A 22,177-nucleotide genomic window follows, 5' to 3' on the forward strand; every position below is an offset into this window, starting at 1 on the left:
CAATAAAAACTGATCATTTGATTGAGATGATGTACCTAAAATCGTGTCCAGTGCATGTATTTCCTTGTTATTCATGTGACAAAGGCATGATAAACGCCACGTGTTTTTAAATTTCACTACACTTAATATGTAACAAATAAAAGTAATCCAAAAATAGTGTGCTGGACCCATCCTACCGACGCGGTCTCTGCTTCCCTCTTGTGGCCAGTAGCTCTACCAGCAAGGTGAAGGTTGCATTCAAGGGCTCAGTGTTGCCTCGTTCAAAAGGCAATGAAAGCAAAATGGCTGTCGTTGCCTTTATTTATTAAACACGCTAACCGCATTTTCAGCACGGTTCTACCAACGTATCGCGTTTCATTACACCTGTAAGACAAATGTTATCTTTTTTTTTTAGTTGCGCTGAATTAATTCCGAAGTGTCCCGGATGTTGTGAGACATTTCACTGACAGTATGTCCCCTTTTCCTCCATCAGGAGTCCACTCCGAAAAGAGGACATCTTCATCAACATGACGTCCGAGATGAAGGCTCCATACATTGCATCGTCCCTTCAGCTATGCCGGTAGGATGATTTATTTATTGCTTTATTTTTTTCCCGGTATTTTTATTCATTACATGTACGCCGAACTGACGGAGTCAGTCGCCACATTTACGTCACTGTCAGGGTTTACGCAAGCGTTTAATTTGCTTTATTTGTCTGTAAACATTCACGTTTACATCCTTCTATTTTTTTTTTTTTGGATTAGCTTTAACACATATACAGGAAGTGTCGTGGTGAGCTTTCGTTTTAATTCCTTGTGTCGTACGTGATGACATCACCAAGACGTGTACATTTAAATAAAGTATATGCCATCAACGTGGTGCCTTTTTATTTAGAATAAAAATAGTATAAATGTATTTTGATGGAGTCGGCTTCATGTGCCAGACCGTAGCGTGGTGGGTGTTTTTATTTGTTTTAACGGACAGATGGAGCTAACACCTTCATACCGGTCACACAAGCATATCCAGTACTAAAACAGGAAGTTGTAAAAAGTAAAATCCATATTTTAAAGTGTGTATGTGTTGACGCCTGTCTCATAGCTTCTGGAAGATTGTTCCAGATTGCTGCAGCATAAAACCGAAAAGCAGCCTCACTGTGTTTAGCACTGACTTGATGCTTATTTTTATTTTGAAGTTTACTTTGCCCTGAACAGGAAGTCACTGGGAGCATGTTTTAATGTTGTGTAACTAGATAGTAGTTGTTGCCGTTGTCGTGTCACACTGCTTTGTGATAAGGAAGTTCATAACACTACTAGACATGTTGACATAAGAGGACTGACCTGTCGTTGAAATGACGCCTCACATTTGATTATTAAAAAAGTATTCCTGGAAACAATGTCAAAACATGTTTAGACTTGTAATTATAGCAAATTAAACAAAGATGGGCTCTGGGTGTGTCAATGATTCAACTGCTAGAAGGAAGGTGGGATGTTTGCTTATGAACATCAATGAACATGTTTTTGTGGAACATGTCAAACAGATGGAGCTCTTGGGGCGTGGAACAAGTGGAACACAAACATTTGGAGAGCAAAGCCTAATGCAGTTGGGTAATTTGCATTTGGGAGGGGAGAGGCGGGGTGACCCTGATGATGATCACATCATGATTTGAATAAAAATATACATGTCCATAGGTATGAATGTGAGTGTGAATGGTTGTTTGTCTATATGTGCCCTGTGGTTGGCTGGCCACCAGTCCAGGTTGTACCCCGCCTCTCGCCCGAAAACAGCTGGGATAGGCTCCAGCACCCCCGCGACCCCTCGTAGCAAGATTCAAGTTTGACTATTTAATTTGATGTATTTTTAAGAATGTTTCTTTATTCTCTCACACACTTATTTTTCAATGTCACTGAAACAATACCATAACATTGATGTTTTTTCTCTCCATGTTAGCTTATGATGGCTTATGTAATGACTGTTTAATTGGGGTGGTTTCTTTCTTTCTTTTGGTACTAGACTACACTCAAAAAATAAATGTTTAGCCTCAACAAAAAAAATCAACGCAGTTGAACAGTTTCCATTAGTCTGTTAGTTATGACAACTTAATTTGAAATTGCTTTGAACCAACAAACAATATTGCATTGCACGAATTAGCTTTTCCTCTTCACTCAAAGATTCTTTCAAGTAATGCTTATTGAATAATTGTTGTCATGGGACAAGTTTTTAAGTTCATAACTCAAAATAATATGTTAAGTCAACTGACTCAATCATTATATTCAAAGTAGTTTAATTTGATGTCTACTTAATTATGATAACAATGCACACAGCTTTTTAAGTAGCAGTAAACAAGCTAAATTTTACTTTTCTCAATGAAAGTCTACTGTGACTAATTTAAACCCATCACTTCAGTCGAACAATTAGAAATACTTTACTCACCATGAAATGTTGCTTCAGCCCCCTGCACTGTTTTGTCTTGTACGAGATGGAACTTTAAATGGAAAGGTTAATGTTGAGAAAAATTGTTACCAAGCTAATTTTATAAAGTCATGGCAACTTGAATTTCGTTTTGAGCTTACCAACAATAAAATTTGAGTGTATATGACATGCTAAATTAAGTTCATGTAAGTTAGCAACTTAGAAAGTTTATCTAAATCAATTAATGAAATTGTTTACATTGCATTTATGTATTAAATCAAGTGGTGTCAACAAATACTCTGAATTACTTTTTAGACTGTATATGTACGGTAGGATGAGCAGTAATGAACTGGTTGCTCTTGGCACATGGTTGGGTGCCTGAGGGTGGTTGGCTATGGGGGTTTTCTGTGTGGATAAGGAATAATATATATTTTTCTTGGGATGAGGTTGGAATCTGGGTGGTTGGGGGAGTGGGACTAGATTTCGACCATGTGTACGTGTATAAATACATACATATTTTTATTTGTATTGATTTTGGTTGGTTTGTTGTAGTCTGAATGTTTATTTTTTTATGTTCAAAATACATTTATTATGCCTTCTGCCTGACTTCAAGTCAACAAAACACATAGAGACTAGTTGGGAAAACTCCCACGCACCCTAAAGAATGCTGCTGAGTGTAGAGCTGGTCCACAGACGGCCTCTCCGACGGCCCCTCCTCTCCAGAACCCTTGAATAAACTTACCAAGGAGGCTGAGGAGTGATCTTCCATGATGCTTGGTTTGTCTATGCCACTGACCAACCAAGAAGAATTAGCTGTACAACTGAGATGTCCGATTTGTCACCTGCCGCTCACCTAGACAGTCGTACGTATTGTACTTGTTGATCAGCTGGTGTCTTATCAGCACATCAGTGGGAGTGTTCTGATCTAGACCGACCAGTTGTGTTGCGTTAAAAGTCGCCATGGGTACAGCACGGGGCCTCACATCTCAGACGTGGGTGTCGAAGACATTCAGGAGGCTTCGTTAGAGAGAGAGACTGAGACGGTCAGGCTGGGAAGATGCGTTGCTTCAGGCCTCCAAGAAAATTTCCACGTTATGAAGAAGACAAGCTGTCACCTGGCAGAGAAGGCTTCAGATATGAGCTCTGCAGGTACTGCATCATCTGTATAACACATGGAACTCTTAACTACGGCATTTATAGTAGTGGATGAAATTCCTCAATTGGAGAAGTGAGGAGTGGCATGAATGCCCCTGACCCGGCCATTGCGATCTTCTCACATGGTTAACTTTGTCGGGGGAGCGCGAGGGGTGTTTATTTTAATGCAGACCTACCAACATGTACAAATTTATAGTACGCGACATGAAATTTTGACTCCTGAATACACTTGTATGCTCTCCATTTTGTTGCATTTTCAATCTGTATAGTACAGATAAATAAATATTATCTGTGGCTCTAATATTTCAAATCGGGGTGGTGCTAAAAATTAATTCTACTGTTCGTTCATATGACAGTAGCCCCTGATAATGACTGAAAAACAGAACCTCATCACCTCTCGGTTATCTCAGTCTGTTTTTTTTTTTTTTTTTGCAGGATTATGCGGCCTGATGATGCAAACATTGCAGGCAACGTGCACGGCGGCAACATTCTGAAGATGATAGAGGAAGCAGGATGCATTGTCAGCACACGACACTGCAATACACAGAATGAGGTAAGAGGATACAACCGTCTGCTAGGTTAATTGGCGACTCCAAAGTGAGTGTGAATGGTTGTTTGTCTATATGTGCCCTGTGATTGGCTGGCCCGAAGACGGGTTATTTTCCCACCCATAATTACAGGCTCTTATTTCATTAGTTGTCAAACTTGCACGCACTAAGGACAACACATTTATCTGCCCCCGACATCATGGTACCAGATGTCATCATCAGATGTTAACTGTAGTCTTGGTTCCTCTTTGTGTTAATGGACTGTAATGTTGATGGTGTATGATACTGATCTATGTGTCCTTCAGGACCGTTGTATGGCTGCTTTGGTCCGGGTGGAAAAGACGGAGTTCTTGTACCCCTTGTTCATCGGGGAGGTCGCCCATGCCACCGCTGAGATCACATTCACCTCGCAGCACTCGCTGGAGGTGCAGGTCAAGGTCATGGCTGAGAACATCCTCACAGGTATTTACCAAACATTCACATTTTTCTTTGGAAGACGGTGTATTCCTTTTTATATGTATTATACTGTAGGTACTATAGGAAGTATTACAGGTTTTATAGGTATTTGTTCACTTGCTGCCACACAGCAATGTTCACCTTTTACCTCATTCCCTTTCTGCTGACGTCTTCCAGCAAGAATACAGACAATGATAAACATTCATGTGTACTGGCATGCACTGATAGCAATCCACGGTACACATACAGTGTTCCACCTGAGATGTTTTCTACACCGCATAGTGGAAGGCGGGTCCATCAGGATCTGGGGTGCTTTTTAAATTTGTTTTATTCAGTGGAACACTGCAGCTTCATGTGGTGCAGGGTCGTCAAACGGTGGCTGGTTACATGAGGGTGTGCCTCATTACTGAGGGCCCTGGTCTGTGTGGTAATAGCTGGGTTTTTCAACAGGACTGGAAAATTCATGTGTAGTAGAACAGTTGTACTGTAGGGGGCAGCACACGCACACAGTAACAAGATCTCTGTTCATTTGGGAGGCCATATTTTGTCACTGGCAGAGTTTGTCATTATGGTGCAGCCTGCTTAGTACATAGTCTAGAGTCTAGACAATAAGCCCTACTACTTTCACAGCTTCAGTGGATGTTGTGAGTCTAATTTAACAGTACTCTGTGTGCTGTGTTTAATTCTAACAGACTAGAAACCTGAATAGGAACCTGACTGTCTCACTGTTATTGATCCAAGTTGATCAAAAGAGGGTGAGAAAGTCCAACAACAGACAGACAGACCTAGCAGAACATTGATGAGCACGGCCATGAATGGAATGACTGATGGTGGGAAAAGGCTTGAGAGAAGGATGAGAGGTGTGAGAAACAAAAAAAGTATTCCCCAGACAGCTGTTGCCCTAGCAACAGGCTTGTACGTGTTGGTTGCTGGGTTGGAAGATGGAGAGCAGCGTACATTCACAACTTACACTAAGATCAATAAGAGTCATGGTCCAGTCTACCGACATGTACCCAATATGATCATTAGATGGTCCAATAAAATTAAAATAAAGTAAAACCACTCACTCTGACAGACATGTAATGGAGAGTGCCTAGTTCCAATGTTACTTTAAGGAAGACACAAACTAGTGAATATCTATGCTGACTTTATTCACAGAATTTGGGACTGAGGTGCCGTGAGATACAATGCAGTGTATCTTGTCCATAACTCCAAATTAAACAAATATAGGCTCAGATTTTCTTTTTGTGCAAAATGTACATAGTATAGTCAATCCAGGTGGAGTGTGCATGTAGTATACCTGTATATGTTTTGCATACATACTGTATGTGCATGCCTGTGAATGTGCTTGTATCACTGTTTGGCCCTTTTAAAAGGTTCCTGCGGGGCCAAGGGGAAGAGAAGATAACGGGAGCAGACATTATTTGCTTCTGTCATGTTGGCTTAGCATCAGGCCCCACATACTGTGGTCTAGTCATACACGGACGCCAAGTGGGTGTACCTGAACGTGTCTCTCGCGCGCACACACACACACACACACACACACACACACGCTTGGTGTAGCGATGACCTCAGTGCATACGGAGGCTATGTGCAGCCTGACACGTTGTGCATATCCCTACGCTTTCTTACACCCACACATCATGAGCACACACACTTGCCCTCTTTCAAGAAGTCTAGAAGTCTTTTCACATTGCTGACTCGATATTGCATCATGGCTTTAACAAATATTTCTATGAAATATGTAGATTTTCAGTGTGAATCTTCATGCTTCTTCTTAAAGAATACAGTATATGCGTACATACTAGTGGAGGCTCTTTAGGGTGCATGCCTTAATGTGTATGTTGTGTGTTTTTAGTGGTAGGCATTCAGGTTCCACAGTCAGGCAGCATCTCATCAGGCAGGCCTCTGTCACGGCCCCCCAGGGGGAGCCTGCCGACTGTGGGCACAAGCCGTGATGATTGTCCCCACTGTACGCAATGCACATGCGCACAAACTATATACAACACACATACGCACAGCCTTTTTAATATGTACAGTAAATGTTTACAGTACAAGGTAACGATACAAAAATACCCGTGCACACATTCACACTTCTTTATCCTCATCAGACATTGCACAACATGCATCCAAAAGTAAATAACACTTGCATTACGTGCACACTCATTCACACATTTTCATAAACACAGCATACACAAATTGTACCCCTCTCAACAACCACACGCACACACTCACCCACACACGTACACAGGCACACACATACGCATGCATAGACACAGCTGAGAGCAATGCATTATGGGTGAGGCTTAAAATAAGCGTGACAGTCGAGTGGTGTGATGCTGGGTCATTCATCTGTACATTCCCAATGTTGGATGCAATGTAGTGTAATCATGCATGTCACTCATGTCATCTAAACAAGAGCACCTTAAAGGGCAACTGCACTTTTTGGGAGGGAATTTTGCCCTGCATTCCTGATCCTTGCGTGAAACACATATTTCTTTCCCTTTGCTGTGCATTATAATACAAGAAAGCAGGTTAATTTGAGCTAGCTTAGAATGCTGTCATTGGGGATACACCTATGAAGCCCTCTTTAAAAAAAAAAAAAAAAAAAAAAAATCATGGTTTGATGTCAATGCTGTGATAATGCATTAACATGTAGTAGTTGCAGTATTTTGATGTATTGTGATGATTTACAACATTACCCAAACTTCTTATGCTAGTTCATATATATGTATAATGCTGTCCTGTCATTTATCTTTCTGTTAATTAAATACAGCACATATCAGACATGGTTGCGAATGGTGATTAATCATGATTAATTAATTAAAAAAACTGTTTAATCTTGTTACAATTTTTAATCATTTGCCATTTATTTGTCTTGCAGTCTACAAACCTGTAGACTTGGCTTGGCTCCACTTTCTATTTACATTTGAATGCTTTATGCCGCTTAATTTTAAGTGTTTCTTTTTGAGTAACGCTGATTGGATTGCCTCTCTGGGCTATTTCTGCCATTTCCATCCAGGTTTCATAGCTTTTCACTGACTGCTGCAGATTTGCTCATGCAAGGCTTTATTGTTTGAAATAGGGCTGAGACTGTCAAGTGCCATTTGTCCTTCTGCTGCAGCTTAAGTGCAATTGTGATCATTATTGTAAAACCGCCACTATATAGAGGCAAAACATATTTTCCTATTTAATACCAAACTCGCACACTGCAACGACAAAGTTGCAAAAATATACAATACACAAAATAACCCAAAAGTCGAACTTTAAATGCAGCTTTGAAAGATCTGATGCAGCCGGGATGGTTCCTTCCTAGTAGTTAATCTCTCCATCCTAAACACACTTGACTTAAAAGGTCCAGTAGTGTCTAATCAAGGATATGTAAATATGCGTCTCTTTCTCCTGTGGGCAACTTCCTGGTTGCAGACAATACAGGAGCCAATGAAAGGAGCAGGAAAACAGGGTTGCCATGGCAGCACTGCCAAGCTGTCAGTGTGGTTTTAACTTGAGTGTAAAATGCAAATGCCACTCCCCAAGAGAGAGCTGCTTTAAGTATGTGCTACCCACTCAGTTTTTGTAATACGTTGAGATTATGCATCTTAAAGTAAATTTATGGTCCATAATATTTAAATGTTAGGCATCATTAATGATGCAGCCATGTGCGTGTGCCTGAATGCATCAAAATAGCCTCCACTTCTCTCGGTTTGCAAATTAAGTGAGAAAGTGTTGGCAGAGTACTGTAGACCAGATATTACCATGACAACCTCCCCGCCTGATTGCGATGAGAAGTGATTTTCTACAAGGTTTGTTTTCTGATCTTTTGCTTGTTGACTTGGTGCTGAGAAGCAGAGCGGCGGAACGCTTCAACCAACAGGCTGCCTCCATAATTGTCATATATGGAACTGTGTAGGAATGGGAATTGGTGTGAGTGGGAGGGGATCTGTCTGTCCAAAAGTAGTTTGAGGTCCAACATGGTCCTAGGTCATGTCATTTTACTCGGCACACTTTGAAATGAAGGTAGAAAATACATTTTTTTTTTTACCAGCAACGTATGTTTTTATTATGGTAGACCTATGTTGCTTATCTGATATACGTATAATATGCCAACAGAACAAGAATAGGTGACTTGCCGTCAGTATTTAATACTCATTCATTCATTCATTCATTTTCTATCGCTTTTCCTCACGAGGGTCGCGGGGGTGCTGAAGCCTATCCCAGCTGTCTTCGGGCGAGAGGCAGGGTACACCCCGGACTGGTCGCCAGCCAATCACAGGGCACATATAGACAAACAACCATTCACACTCACATTCATACCTATGGACAATTTGGAGTGGCCAATTAACCTAGCATGTTTTTGGAATGTGGGAGGAAACCGGAGTACCCGGAGAAAAGTATTTAATACTGTATGTCCAATTTGAGGTTTTCAGATGGCAGACAGTGTGTATGGAGTTTGTGTCAACGGTTCGCATGATGAGCCGGAGTGGTTATTATATGGGCAGCTGCTCTGTATTGATGAAAGCATAGTGATTCCTCAACGAGATCTTGATGCCCATTGTTGTGCCAGTGATTCAAAACTATCACCTCATGTTTTATCATGATAATGCACGGCCCCCTTGCGAGATCTGTGCACAATTCCACTAAGCTAAAATCCTCCCAGTTCTTCTATGGCCAGCGCACGCATGCATTGCAAAAACAGAAGTGTTTTGTGTATTTACAGTTGTTCCTCCCTGCTAATCGGTGATCGTTTTCCAGGGACGACAAAACTGTTCTTCCTAACAGTTTCCAAAAGGCTTTCTCCATTATCTATTGGGAGCAGAAAGTGATTCCCAGTGACATTTTCCTCAGGAAGACTTCAACCTTTTCTTGTGTGACTGCAGGTGCCAAAAAGCTGGTCAACAGGGCGGTGCTGTGGTACGTCCCCTGCTCTCTGCAGAATGTCGACAAGGTCATGGAAGTGCCACCCATCAAGGTACGTGGAAAACCTGTGCCACTCTGACCTTAATGGGAAAAAAATGTTGGCATTTTACCTGCCTTCTCTTGATCATGTAGGGAGGCATGAATTAATAAGAGAGGCCATATGGTCAAGAAATACTGTCAGATTCACATTTTATCCTTTTCCATGAATGCCACTGTGAGCAACCCTCCTTGATGTGCCATATCTGTTTAGCAGTAGTATGCGCAATGCTGATGTTTGAAATATATTTGTAGTATGATAGTGGAGAACAAGAGGAGGAGGGTCGAAAACGCTATGAGGCTCAGAAGACGGAGAGACTGAAAACCAAAGAAAGGATTGAAGAGGTTGTGCCGCCTCCATCCAAACCAGGTAACGTTCACTTATTGGGAGCCCAACAAAAAAACATGTAGAATTTATAATTAAAAAAAAATATATTAAATTATGTCATCCTGATCATTTAAACAGATGATGTGTTAAAAGGTACAACTGGTTGTCAGGAGACTGCATGTCATGAGCTCGTAAAGTTTTGACAGTTTTTAGCATGCATGCACAAAATTTGCATTTATCGTTCATTTTGATTGCAGAAAAGCACACAGTCGGATTCAGCCAATCCAGCCTGATCCATCTGGTGGGTCCTTCTGACTGCACCCTCCACGACTATGTACATGGGGGTGAGGCCATTATCTTTACTCATTCATTTTCATTTTGGCTTGCAGGCCACATTCAGTTAACAAAATTGGCCGGGAGACCTAAAAATAAGCAGGATGTACCTATTTTAAGAATAAAATATATTATACTAATTTTAAGTATTCCCCCCCCCAAATCTAGTCTTTTTTTATCTTATATTTGCAGTGCATTGTTCAGCTATAGTCCCATTTTCTTGAGCTGCTTAAAGATGCTGCCAACAACTTTGAGTGTTTGGCAGCAGTAACTCACTTTGTCAGGCTTGGCTTTGGACACCACGGATGAGGATTTAAGACCGGCTGCTGACTGGTTATTGATGGCTTGCCTTGGGAATCAATAAAGCATGATGAAATAACATTTGCACAGATATATAGCATCCGTCGACTGCATGACACTCAAAGTGTGTTATGATGATGATGTCACTTTTAATACTTTGATGGCAGAGGTGGCCATCTTGCCCAGTCAGTAGTAGCTTTTCTAGAAGCGGAGGGGAAACGATTACTATTCTCAATCAATGCTGCGTCTTATGTGTCAGTCATAGGTCCAAATCCACAATGCCAGAAGCAAATATATTTTTTTACCCTTTGTATTGAGTTGTGGACTCCTATAGAGCAGCTACACACAATAACCCGCAAAGAAAACTTTTTAGATTTAGCAGATTCTGCACCTATTCCAGCTGTATTTCCTTTGATTTGTGCTCCCTGCCAAAATGGTATGTTTTAATTTATTCCACCCACGGCCCGCCTCCGGGCATGCCCACTCACATCGACTGTAATACCTGAAGTAATTAAGCCAGCAAACTGCCACTGAGATGTTATTATATCTCCCATTCATTTGAATTGAATTGGTCACGGGTCGTAATGGGTCATCGCTGGGTTCGGACCCGGTTTGAGTGTGTCTTCCAATGGTTACAATTAATTAAGAGGCGTTTGCCAACTTTTCATACACAGTGTGTAGCTTTCAACCTGCCACAGATGCAAAAAGGCCATGAGAGCAACGTGAGTTAACAAGAGTGATGTGAGTCAAATGAACAGGAAGCGGAGAGGAGGAGGAGGGAGGGGGGGGCAAAGGCAGGACAGATAAATGTTGCACGTGTCACGCTCTGCTTTTTAATTTGGAGATCTTGCTCGGACATCTGTCCAATTAAGACTGAAATGTGGAACAAGCATGCAGGTCAATTCCAATACACAAAGTCTGTACATGCTATTGCTCATTAGGCAATGTTCCCCGTTGCTCGCCGCCACTGCTGCTCACTCTACACTTATTTTGTTTACATAAGCAGGAGTCAGGTCAGGCAACCTTACCTCGTTTTCTTCCTCTCTCCTCTCCATCTTTTGCTTGAGAAAATGGACTTCTACTGGAGAATACGAACTAATCACTTTCTGTATACGTTTCCCAGCCGCGCTGTGGAAATGTGACCTACTTAGCAGCAGCCTAAGGAGACACAAAGCACATGCACAAACACAGGGACATTCAAGAGAACATGCGAATCGCCTGCTGGCAAACACACACTCGAAATTTTAATCTGGAGTCCTGTCATTTCATACGAGAGCATCCATCCAAGTAATGATGTTAATTTCTGGTATGGAGGCTGTGAGGTATAATAATGACATGACAATATGAACTGTACATGTATGGTCTTGTCTTGTGGCATTTATTGCAGACGAACGCCAGATGGGTTTGCTGCTCAAGGGCTCTTGGCAGGATAGCTCAGGTGGTAGAGTGGTCTTCCCCCAACCTGACGGTTGCAGGTTCAATCCTCTACAGTTTTAGTGGCTTGGAGGTGGAAAAGCGCGATAGAAGTGAAAGCCCATTTAACATACTCTTACATAGGATCTGATTTGATTGATTAGATCAGTGTTTTTCAACCTTTTTTGAGCCATGGCACGTTTTTTACGTTGGAAAAATTTGCGGCACACCAATAACCAACATTATTTGCTTCTTTCAGTTTTTTCCTGATTACGGACTCGCCACAGCAGATCCTTTTGATCCGCATACTAATTTAACCAACAATGTTACATGTCACCACTACCTCTCACGTGCATCACTAAGTCTATTAGAGGAACGAGGCAATCAGCTACGTGTTGCCACACGGACGAATATTACATTGCTCTGCCAGTCTTTACACCAATGACACGCAACAATGACATTTGCAGAAAATTATTAATACATATTAATAAAAAAATGATATTGAATAATTCCTCACGGCACACCTGACGATTTCTCACGGCACACTTGTGTGCCGCGGCACAGTTGTTGAAAATCACTGGATTAGATTAGATGTTCCTAATGGTGTGAACAGTGTAATACAAAAGTAACTGAAACGTCAAGAATCTGACCATGTTAAAAACATACCTATTATGTATATATGTGTTGTAATATGTATTGATAAAACATGCACACGCTGCTCGGTGGAAGGAATATTCTCCACAAAAGTGAAGAGAATCACAAATCTGGTATCGCGCTATTATTAAGCTGCTCATTAAATGCACCGTCAGTTTACGAGGATATCCTGAGCCAAACTTTTGAGACTGCCTCATCACAATGTCTTGAAACACAGCATTCCTCCAACCTGCACTTGTACTTTTTCCTTTTCTTTGCCACATGTTGGCCCTGCTTCTTTACCATCTATGTTCTAGGGAAGCGTATCACCCGTTTCCATGGAAACTACTGCTGATTTCCACAGGTGGACACCCCTGTAGTCTATTAAATATAAGTATACTGAGCATTTTGCTTGCTGAAAATTAGAAACAAATGCTGTAATGTACAAAAAACTCATCTTGTGTCTATTTAGGATATTCATTTTGCATCACAAATTGATTTTTTTTGCCTCCAAAAACTCCCTAAAGTTCTTATATACAGTGATGTGAAAAAGGGTGAGCCCATTCCTGATTTCTTTTTTCAGACTTAAACCTTATGTGTGTTTCGTAAAACAATTAAGGACAACACAACTGTTCATGGGTGTTGCTGTAAGGATGTGGGTGGGGTGCTCCAGGCACAGGAATAACAGAAACCGTTTCTATGGTTACAGCTCATTAAGCGACAGTTTGATGCTGTCCACGATCAAAGCCTTTGCAGGGGTGCGGATAAGAAAGTGAGCAAGAGCGCAGGGACGGGGACATAAGAAGTGATCAAGCATTAATTTGCTTAATTTAATGATCCAAATAAAGCAAATCAAGAATAGAATCAAAGTTAGCATAGCATAGCAGTTCATAAACGAATGGTGTTTTTTTTTTTTTACACTTCAGTAGGAAAAAATGTGTTTCCATCAATTATCTTTAATAATTAAGCCCAGGAGACCATTTAACTTGTGGTGTCAAGACTCAGAGGTCATGAAGTCCTTGGCCTCACCATTTTTCCATTCCTCCCTCCCCTTCTCATCAGTCGGACCCTCTTTTAATGGGCTGGTTCATATGAATAAAGCATGTTTATGGGCTATAAAGGTTGCCTTGTCGACTCCCTCCATGGTTCTGCTGCCAATCTACCACAGTGCACATGTAGATTTATGGGAATGGTCGCTAGGAATTATCACAGAGGTATTGTGCCTTCTGGCAAACTAGGCTGCACTGGGGACTTGGTTACTAATTGGCCTTTTTCCCCCGGTTTGGCCTGAGCTCTCTTTCCTCTTCACACACAGCGTCGCCATGCCAGTCCTAACCCTTTCCATCCCCCCTTCGTTTGTTCTCGCCCTACGGCAAAGGGAGTCATAGTGTGCCATGTCACCCTGTGAATGTGTAACGTCAGGCCTCGGGCTGTCTTGGCCTCGCTCATCCTCATTTTCAGTCTCATGTTGACTTGTACCATCAACCTTTTACGTCGTCCACATCAATAGAGGTTTTTCTTAGTTTAATGCTTTCACAATTCTACTGACCACTGTGGTTACATAACAAATATTTGGTCCTCAAGGACAGGGAGAACCTCCACTTCTTGTTGCACCAAGTTAAATATGCATGGTCTTCCAGAGAGCACAGTATGGAGTTTTATGAAGTATGCATGCAGTTGGCAGCTAAGATTTATCACATGCTTTAATATACAGTACTGCATACAAGATACAGTACGTTTGATCACGTTTTGACTCCAAATTGTCTATACGTATGAAAGAGTGTGAATGGTTGTTTGTATATATGTGCCCTGTGATTGGCTGGCTACCAGTCCAGGGTGTACCCCGCCTCTCGCCCGAAGACAGCTGGGATAGGCTCCAGCACCCCCACGACCCTCGTGAGGAAAAGCGGTAGAGAATGAATGAATAATTATGTTGCATAAGAAAGTTGCCCTGTGATTGGCTGGCGACCGGGTACTCCGGTTTCCTCCCACATTCCAAAAACATGCTAGGTTAATTGGCGACTCCAAATTGTCCATAGGTATGAATGCGAGTGTGAATGGTTGTTTGTCTATATGTGCCCTGTGATTGGCTGGCCTCCAGTCCAGGGTGTACCCCGCCTCTCGTCCGAAGACAGCTGGGATAGGCTCCAGCATACTCACCACCCGAGTGAGAATAAGCGGTCCTACTTCCCAAAAGTCATTATCTTCCATCTAACTTCCATCTCCGGTGTAGTGGTACACTATGTTCACAACATGTCTATTGGAGGGGTACGCAGTCAGGTTGGCCTGACATGCTGTCCCACTGTTCTAAACCGTGCCACTAATAATTCACCTTCTTGAACAGCAAACACTTTTATTTTGATCAAATATGCAGTATGTCTTTTAGGACATTTAGGAAATACAAAATCGACCGTGATGGGATTGGTACACTCAACTTTCTCATCTGGAGGTAGACACACGACAGGTGAGCCACAAGTTGAACCACATAATAAACTAAACTGTTTATCTGTTATTTAAAATGATGAGTGACCCTTGCAGGGACGGTGACCGGTTGCATGAAGACAGTGTTTGCTTTGTGGGGCTCACGTACAGGATGCATGCGTCGGTGTGGTATTTAAAGGGCATCAGGCACATATTTGCTGATCTTAGAGGAGATTAAGAAGTGACTTCAGAATGGGGAATGAAAATATTACAGACAGCACGGGACAGGAGAAGTGAAGCAGTGCGGCAGCAGTTTCAAGAGCTTTCTGATTGAACTCCCACAAAAGCTTTCATGAGCGTTATTAGCAAAAGTGCAGCGGATGTCTCATCAATTTTCAGCAAAAATTCATTGCACAGCAACCTAGCAGGCCCACTTTTATTGTGACTGCTGTGTTTTTGAGCAAGCAGCATATGCTGGTTTGTACTCCCACACATCAGGCAAAAAAATTACAAAGTATAAATGGTCTGAGTCAAAAAAGCCATCATAGGCAGACTTATTGATTTTGTGTTACATGTGGCATCTGGATGTTGATAGATGTCACTCAGCCAAAATACATCAGAGCTGATGGTAGAAATCCAAAGCAGGTGCAGTCCAAAAACATGCATGCAAGGTTCATTGAAGATTCTCCATAGGCTCGACTATGAACGGTGCAATGTACTTGCTTCTTTTGGGATCTAAGGTGTAAAAGCAACAATTTGTGGGGTGAAATGATATTCGCAGACATCTAAATATGATACTGAAGCTGTGTGCTTGTGTGTTGAACAGGCGTGACCATGAAGTTGATGGATGAAGTAGCGGGCATTGTGGCAGCACGTCACTGCAACACCAACATAGTCACTGCTTCTGTTGATGCCATCAACTTCCATCGCAAGATCCAGAAAGGTGACCTCTAGGATAGCTAAATGCACCCATTCATGATTGCTGCTTTGTATATGAGACACGTGTGGATGTTGGAACAATCAACTTAATCAAAAGATGAAGATTGTACATTAGATGTGACACACAACGAATGTTTTGCTGCCCAGTGCTCATTTTCCATGTACTCTAGTTTATTATGTGAGCTTTAAAATAGAACTCAGACGGCAGGGTTAACGCCTTCACTTCCCATCGCCATGACAACCAGCAGTAATAACAGTTTGGACTTTAGAAAGCGGATGATTACATATTTTTTTGTGTCATACACATCAGGATAATGGTGAAGAGCTTAAATGGGAACCGGGCTTTCTTTTGAATTTTGCCCATCATTCACACATTTCGTCCCCTCCTTTTAAACATTAGTGTTTACTTTATTTTCCGTCGAACCTCTACATAATAAAATTCCTTTTTAATAAAACACTAAAAGAATATTTGTTACTAAAGTATCAACAAAACTTTTTGTTTTCCTTTTTATTGACATCCATTTACTTTTTCCTCATCAAGGTTGTATAGTGACTGTCACTGGTCGTCTCACGTTCGTCAGTAACAAGTCCATGGAGATAGAAGTGCTGGTAGATGCCTGCTCGCTGGTTGATGCTGAGAAAGTCAGCTATCGTGCCGTTTCGGCTTTCTTCACTTTCATCTCGCTGGACCGGTTTGGTAAAGCTCAGCCTGTTCCCCCTCTTAAGGTCAGTACCGTCTTTCCACACTCAGTCATGAAAGCACAGATTTTTTTTTAATGTATTTGTAAATATACATTAAAATCAGGTATGTTTAATTATCATTGTGTGTGCTGAAAGCGTAAGTTATTGTAGTCGGACATTTTTGTCTATTTATTCCTCCTTTTCTTCTTCCTAGTTCTTATTCTGTCATTTTTTTCCCGGTAACTACTACAACCAATTCAAACAAATCCAACATCAAAATGGCGTTGGGGGGGGGGGGGGGCAACAAATTGTCTCCTCAAATCAGAATTTCAGAAAAAATTCAGCCAGAAAAAGCACAAGACGGCTCCACCATTGCTCATCTCCGTGGCCGTGCCGCATGTTTCTTCACAGCCCGGATCGCCCCTCCTTCCCCTCCAAACATCCAATCACTGTTACTATGCAAATAAGCCAAGATGCAACACTATGGTGTTAGGTTCCAAGACAGAGTGTGCAGATAATGTCGGACACGCTGTGCTTCCACGCGGCGCCCTCACGTCCGGCTTCTGAGCTCCACTGCATCAATGGTGCCTCTGACAAAATGTGCCCGACAATGGGTGCTTCACCTCGGGGCAGGCACGTCTGGCTTCTCCTGGGCTCCGCTGTACCAGCGGTGCCTACATTACCACGCTAAGTCAGGGGTCTCCAGTAGCTCATGAGCTGCATCCGTATGATGTGTGGCATCATTCATAGTTGACATAATGACAGCATTGTAAGCTAACTGAAATTAACTTGTTTTCTTGTTTATAATGCACAGAAAAGGGAAAGAAATGGACCCATTGTTCACATAAGGATTGTGAACGATGGGTTCTCAGTTCCCCTTTAACACCTTTTTTGTTTATTATCATGTATTAAATGTGTGTGTGGGTAGGGAAAAATCGAATTGATGGGTACGACCATTGACCTGAACACACTTAAAGGTACCGTAGAGCTTCAGTCTTTTACGTGTTTGCAAACACATTTCTCTGCTTTTGTTCAGGTTATACAAAAAATTCAATCAAGAGCCTCCACTGCTGGTCGGCATTTACCAAAGTGCCTGCCAGTGTCCCCATTTCCATTTGACACAAGCCTGTTCCTTTTGTATGCCTGCTTCCATGCTTTCATTAGCTACTTTTCCACCTCGCATGAGCTGCTCCAGGCTTTTGTTTTAATGGCACGGAACTGTAGCCTTGATAGTGCTCGCTGTAACGTATCTGTGTGCCTCAATTTGATGAGGAGAGAAGCAAAACAACGAAAAGGAATTTTCTTGATGATTTCAATAATTTATCCTCATGTCTGTAAATGGAACCTGCACAGCAGGGACTCCGTTGTGGCGCACGCCAAATGAGCAAAAGGGGGGAAAAAAAGGATGCATTTATGTGTTGTGAGGGATAATGTTGGGCATAAATACTGACAGAAAAGATGTTTATTTCAAAGAGAAACTTTATAGAGTAGTTGGGTACCTTAATTATTTAGAGTTATTACTTGCTTTCCCAAAAAAGTAATTGCACCTTCATAAATGTAGTAACTTAGGGAAATAAATTTGTAATTTGCATGTCTCTATATTGAAATTTTATGTCAAGCTGCTGCCTCTTTGGTTCACTTATAAATCGTAACGTGCATAATTAGTGGTTAGTGGTGCTCATTTACATTGAAGATGTAAATTATTCTCACCACACGTAATACAGTATTTGTTTTCTGATAAAATAGTCTCCCCAGCGACACGATGAAATGCCAGAGGCTTCATGGATGAATATTTCATTACATTGTGACAGATCCAGCTCCAGTTGTGTGCTATAAATAGCCGTAGTGAAAGAAAATTCAGCTATTTTTGACTGCAGGTACTTCCCCTCCACCGCCACCCCATTCTCTTATTCAGGCTTCCTCTCCAGTGAGCCCTCTGTGTTTCTATTTATAGACTTTCCCTTTTTAGCTCACCGGGTGTTTGGAGCTGTGAGAATGGTGTGGCGGATGTCATTGTAACATTAATGCTAAATTGTGGAAGGAGGACAGCATGAGGAGAAAGGATGCACCATAATTTGTGTGCTGCATGGGCCAACAGAAAGAAAGGAAAAAAAAAAGAGTGATGATGCCTGGAAGCACCTAAAAAGGCTAACCTGGAGTCCTTGGTGTGCGCTGCTGCTGCATGCATGAGCTCGTGCTGTTTTTGTGCCGTCTATAATGTGATGGCTATGAATGATGCTGGAAACTAAGATGCATTCATTTCATCTTCCGTCACCCCTACATTCTTTATCTCATCCTACTCGCCTCCTTTCTCTCCTCTGTAGCTTCCTTTCCCCTGTGTCATCCCTCCATTCCTCCAACGGTACTATCTGTCTTTTCCCTTTCTTCATGCTACTTTACCGGATCTTTCATTTCCTTTTTTATTCCTGATACCCTTGGATGCCTTCCTTTTCTGTGTATCTCCCTTTCGCCATGCTTCCTTTTCTTTTGTCTGCATCACCTCTCTGTATTCCTTCCTTGGATCCCCTTCCTCCTCCTTTCCTTTCTGCCCACCCACTCCGCATTCTTCCTCAATTTCTCATTATTTTACAAGCAGTTGTTTGCTAAATACAAGGATGAAGAGTCTTGAACCAGTCATGATGTGCTATATATATCACTATATTGACAGTTACTATGGTACCCATTATGTCATTGGATGGTCATATCACCTCGTACTTCGGTACGTGATTAAAAAAAACAAACTATATTAATATATAGGAAGTGAACAAATGTAACAGTTACTGATTGTAAAAGTACCAGATGGAGGGGTAGGATTTAATAAGCTTTGCTTCTTCCTACTCCTTTTGGACATGTGGAACTGTGAACTGATTATGGGATGCACTCAATTGGAATCTGATGCATGTTCAAATGAAATAAAACCATTACCATTTCCCACTATGACGCTAATTTCCTCTTTCCTTCTCTTTCTACTCTTGTTCTTTCCTCAACCCTTGTTCCTATTTCCTACTCCGTATTGCTCTTTTTCCTTTTTGTTACTTTTGTTCTTTCAGTCTCCCATTCTTCTTTCTTCGTTATTCTTCAACTGCCTTTGTCCCTTTCTTCTTTTTCCTTCTCCTTTGTCTCTTGGTATCTTCCCTAGCCTCATTGTTTCCTTCCTTTCTTTGATGCCTTCCTTCCTTCCTTCTGTTCTCTCCTTAGTGGCAGAGTCTCAGCTGGTTGTCCCCATGCAGGAACAACAAGGCTGGTTGTCACGGCAACCCGCTGTAGCCCAAGCTAGGTTTAGTGTTTATTTTTAGATGGCACAGCGTTCAGCTGAATATGCATTGGGTTAATGGCGACGGCATGACAGCAGAGTTGGCATATTGGCGAACATCTCAGCCATGATACCGTCTACGTGCTGCGATTCCATCGTTATCGTTGTTGTAATCACAATGATTGCACAGATGGTACTACAGCTGTGACACGTATACTCCAGTTATTGTCTTCTGCCTTTTAGTGCAGTTCTCGATGTTTGGTGCAATGGAAACTACAAAACAATGAAACACATGTAGGCGAGTCCCGATGATGGATGTATTGTGGTGGACACTGGGGGGGGGGCATGTCTCGCACCCAGTCGGCAGGCGGGTTTGAGGTCGTGGTTTGTATCCCCGGTGGGCGCACAATGGTTAGCGCTATAAAATAGATGTTCCATCTTTGTGATGCAGTGGTTTGGAGTTGTTGAGAAGAAAAGCTCTGCATGAGACCCAACATTGAGTCTTTCTTGAAGTCTGGGCTTCCCTACTGAGTCCGCTGCCCCAGCGACTTGGATAAATGGAAAAAAATGGATAGATGGATGGAGTTTATTCTCATGGATAAATGTATCAAAAATACATTAAAATTGGTTAAATATGTGAATTTTTTTTTTTTGCCCAGGTGAGCGGGGAGGAGGAGCAGAGGCGTTATGATGAAGGGCAAACTCGTTACCTCCACAATAAAGCCAAGAGACTTGCAGAGAAGGAAGGCAAGCAGTGAGACCGCCACAACGCCACACTGAAGGAAATCAAGCCTGCTCTCCTTTCTCTTCCTCTCCTGTAATTGTAGCTTAGTCTTACAACTTGACCAAAGAGTTCATACAGTATCGGCTCCATAAGAGAATTATTTTAATGTAACTGCTGAGTATTTTATGATGAGATTAGAGAACAGTAATATATTGAGTACAAGATGGGAGGGGGGGGGGGGGGGGACATGAATAATAATGAATAAAATATCCAAGCATGAGTCTGGGCTCTCGCATCATGTCCTTTGCTCACTTGATGATGATGATGATGATGATGTCATTGTCTTGGGCATGCCTTGGCAGAGAGGACACACGCTATCCATCTTTTCACCATGTGAGGGAAGGGCTGGGATTGCAGGGGTGGCTTGGGGGGCTTTGACTCAACTCGCATCTCTCCCACACCCCGATGGGGGAGGGATGTGTGAAGACCTCTCTGGCCTCTCTTGCGTTCATTCTCTGCCATCACACTCCTCCCTTCCTGCTCTCTTCCCTTGGTCATGTAGCAGCAGGACAAGTGCGTGTTGGCTCGGTATTTTGGTGCTTTGTCACTGTCTCGCTCTATATTTTCACTTTTTTTTTTTTTTTTTTTAGGCCTCAGACGGTCTTGTTTGGTTGCCCCAGTTATTCTTCCATGTTGACTGCCAGAATCCTTATCAGAAACACCCAAGTTAAATGTCATTTCCACCTATGAAGCACTAGTTCACAGGCACTTTTCTGATGGAACTGGGCAATACATTCTAATATAATAATGTTATTATTGCCTTACATTCATACATGTAATGTTTCAAGTAACCTTACACAGCTATCATCTACATACATTAAGTGCAAAAAGAAGTTAAACAAGTAAGTTGTCTGTTTCAAATGTTTGATTCAAAACTAACAATAACCGATCCAACTAAACTAAATAGAGAGACAAAACTGCCTTTTGTCTCTACTCACCGTTTTCCCCGATGCAGGCACAAAATGATTTGTCATTGGATCTTTAAGGTTGCCTGTGCCCCCCAGGTTCCCTGTTCAGCAGTGCGCTAGCTTTTATTTCCCCTCCCCATGGAAATAAAGTTAGGCTCAAGCTTCCACAGAGGGGCGCAATGCGGGGTGTGGGGGCTTGTATCTATTTTTAAACCTAGCAAGGTTTAGAAAGAGAGTAGAATCCATATCGGATGACTTGATGACTTACTGAAAGTGTTGGCGTAATGAAGAAACGCGTGGACCCAATTACATTGCAATGACAATTACATGCTGTGCTGGAAAACATTCATCATTATACTTTACACAGCAGCCATTTCTTTTGTGCTGCTTGCAGCTGGCTGTCATATGTGGAGACACTATGTGGTAACCATGGTTACCAACAATATGTGACATCAAGCAGTTTTGAAATGGATGCACTGTGCACGGTTAAGTGACTTTCACTGTAGTTTGTCTTTAGAGTGCATTAAAAAAAATAAGCATTTTTCATACTTTTTATGATTTATTATTTTATTGGAGGGTTGATGACATGCCTCCAATGGTGTTCTTTGTGGAGCCTCCTGGCAAAACTGGTAGTGTTGGCATCTGTGGACTAGTTGTAATATTAGCCTGGAATGATTGCACGGT

The 22,177-nt window shown here is 41.9% G+C and overlaps 1 protein-coding gene across 4 annotated transcripts; it reads left to right on the top strand.

Moving 5' to 3' along the window:
- Nucleotides 1-214: 214 nt before the first annotated feature.
- acot7 (acyl-CoA thioesterase 7) lies at nt 215-20,754 on the top strand. 4 transcript variants are annotated; one of them, XM_058084594.2, is made up of 11 exons: nt 215-365; nt 473-559; nt 3,979-4,096; nt 4,397-4,553; nt 9,425-9,516; nt 9,756-9,870; nt 10,086-10,172; nt 14,894-14,971; nt 15,755-15,871; nt 16,409-16,593; nt 20,461-20,754. In XM_058084594.2, the coding sequence occupies exons 1-11, from the start codon at nt 271-273 to the stop codon at nt 20,557-20,559; spliced, it is 1,230 nt and encodes a 409-aa protein (XP_057940577.2). In that variant the 5' UTR covers nt 215-270; the 3' UTR covers nt 20,560-20,754. The 4 variants fall into 4 exon arrangements, with proteins under 4 accessions (XP_057940577.2, XP_078653962.1, XP_057940579.2 ...); XM_058084596.2 differs by lacking the exon at nt 14,894-14,971 and having other exon boundaries at nt 216-365; XM_058084592.2 differs by lacking the exons at nt 215-365; nt 473-559 and adding an exon at nt 3,392-3,537.
- Nucleotides 20,755-22,177: the final 1,423 nt, after the last annotated feature.

This window comes from Doryrhamphus excisus, linkage group LG17 (assembly GCF_037039965.1).
Source record: "Doryrhamphus excisus strain RoL-2023G ecotype Guam linkage group LG17, RoL_Dexc_Guam_v1.1, whole genome shotgun sequence".
NCBI classification, from domain to species: Eukaryota; Metazoa; Chordata; class Actinopteri; order Syngnathiformes; family Syngnathidae; genus Doryrhamphus; species Doryrhamphus excisus.

Excerpts from the sequence above, each read along its gene's own strand:
- acot7 (XM_058084594.2), top strand. The coding sequence starts at position 271 with ATGAAAGCAAAATGGCTGTCGTTGCCTTTATTTATTAAACACGCTAAC. Across the intron at positions 366-472 it reads TATCGCGTTTCATTACACCT|GAGTCCACTCCGAAAAGAGG; the intron begins GTAAGACAAATG and ends TTCCTCCATCAG. Across the intron at positions 10,173-14,893 it reads CCACGACTATGTACATGGGG|GACATTTAGGAAATACAAAA; the intron begins GTGAGGCCATTA and ends TATGTCTTTTAG.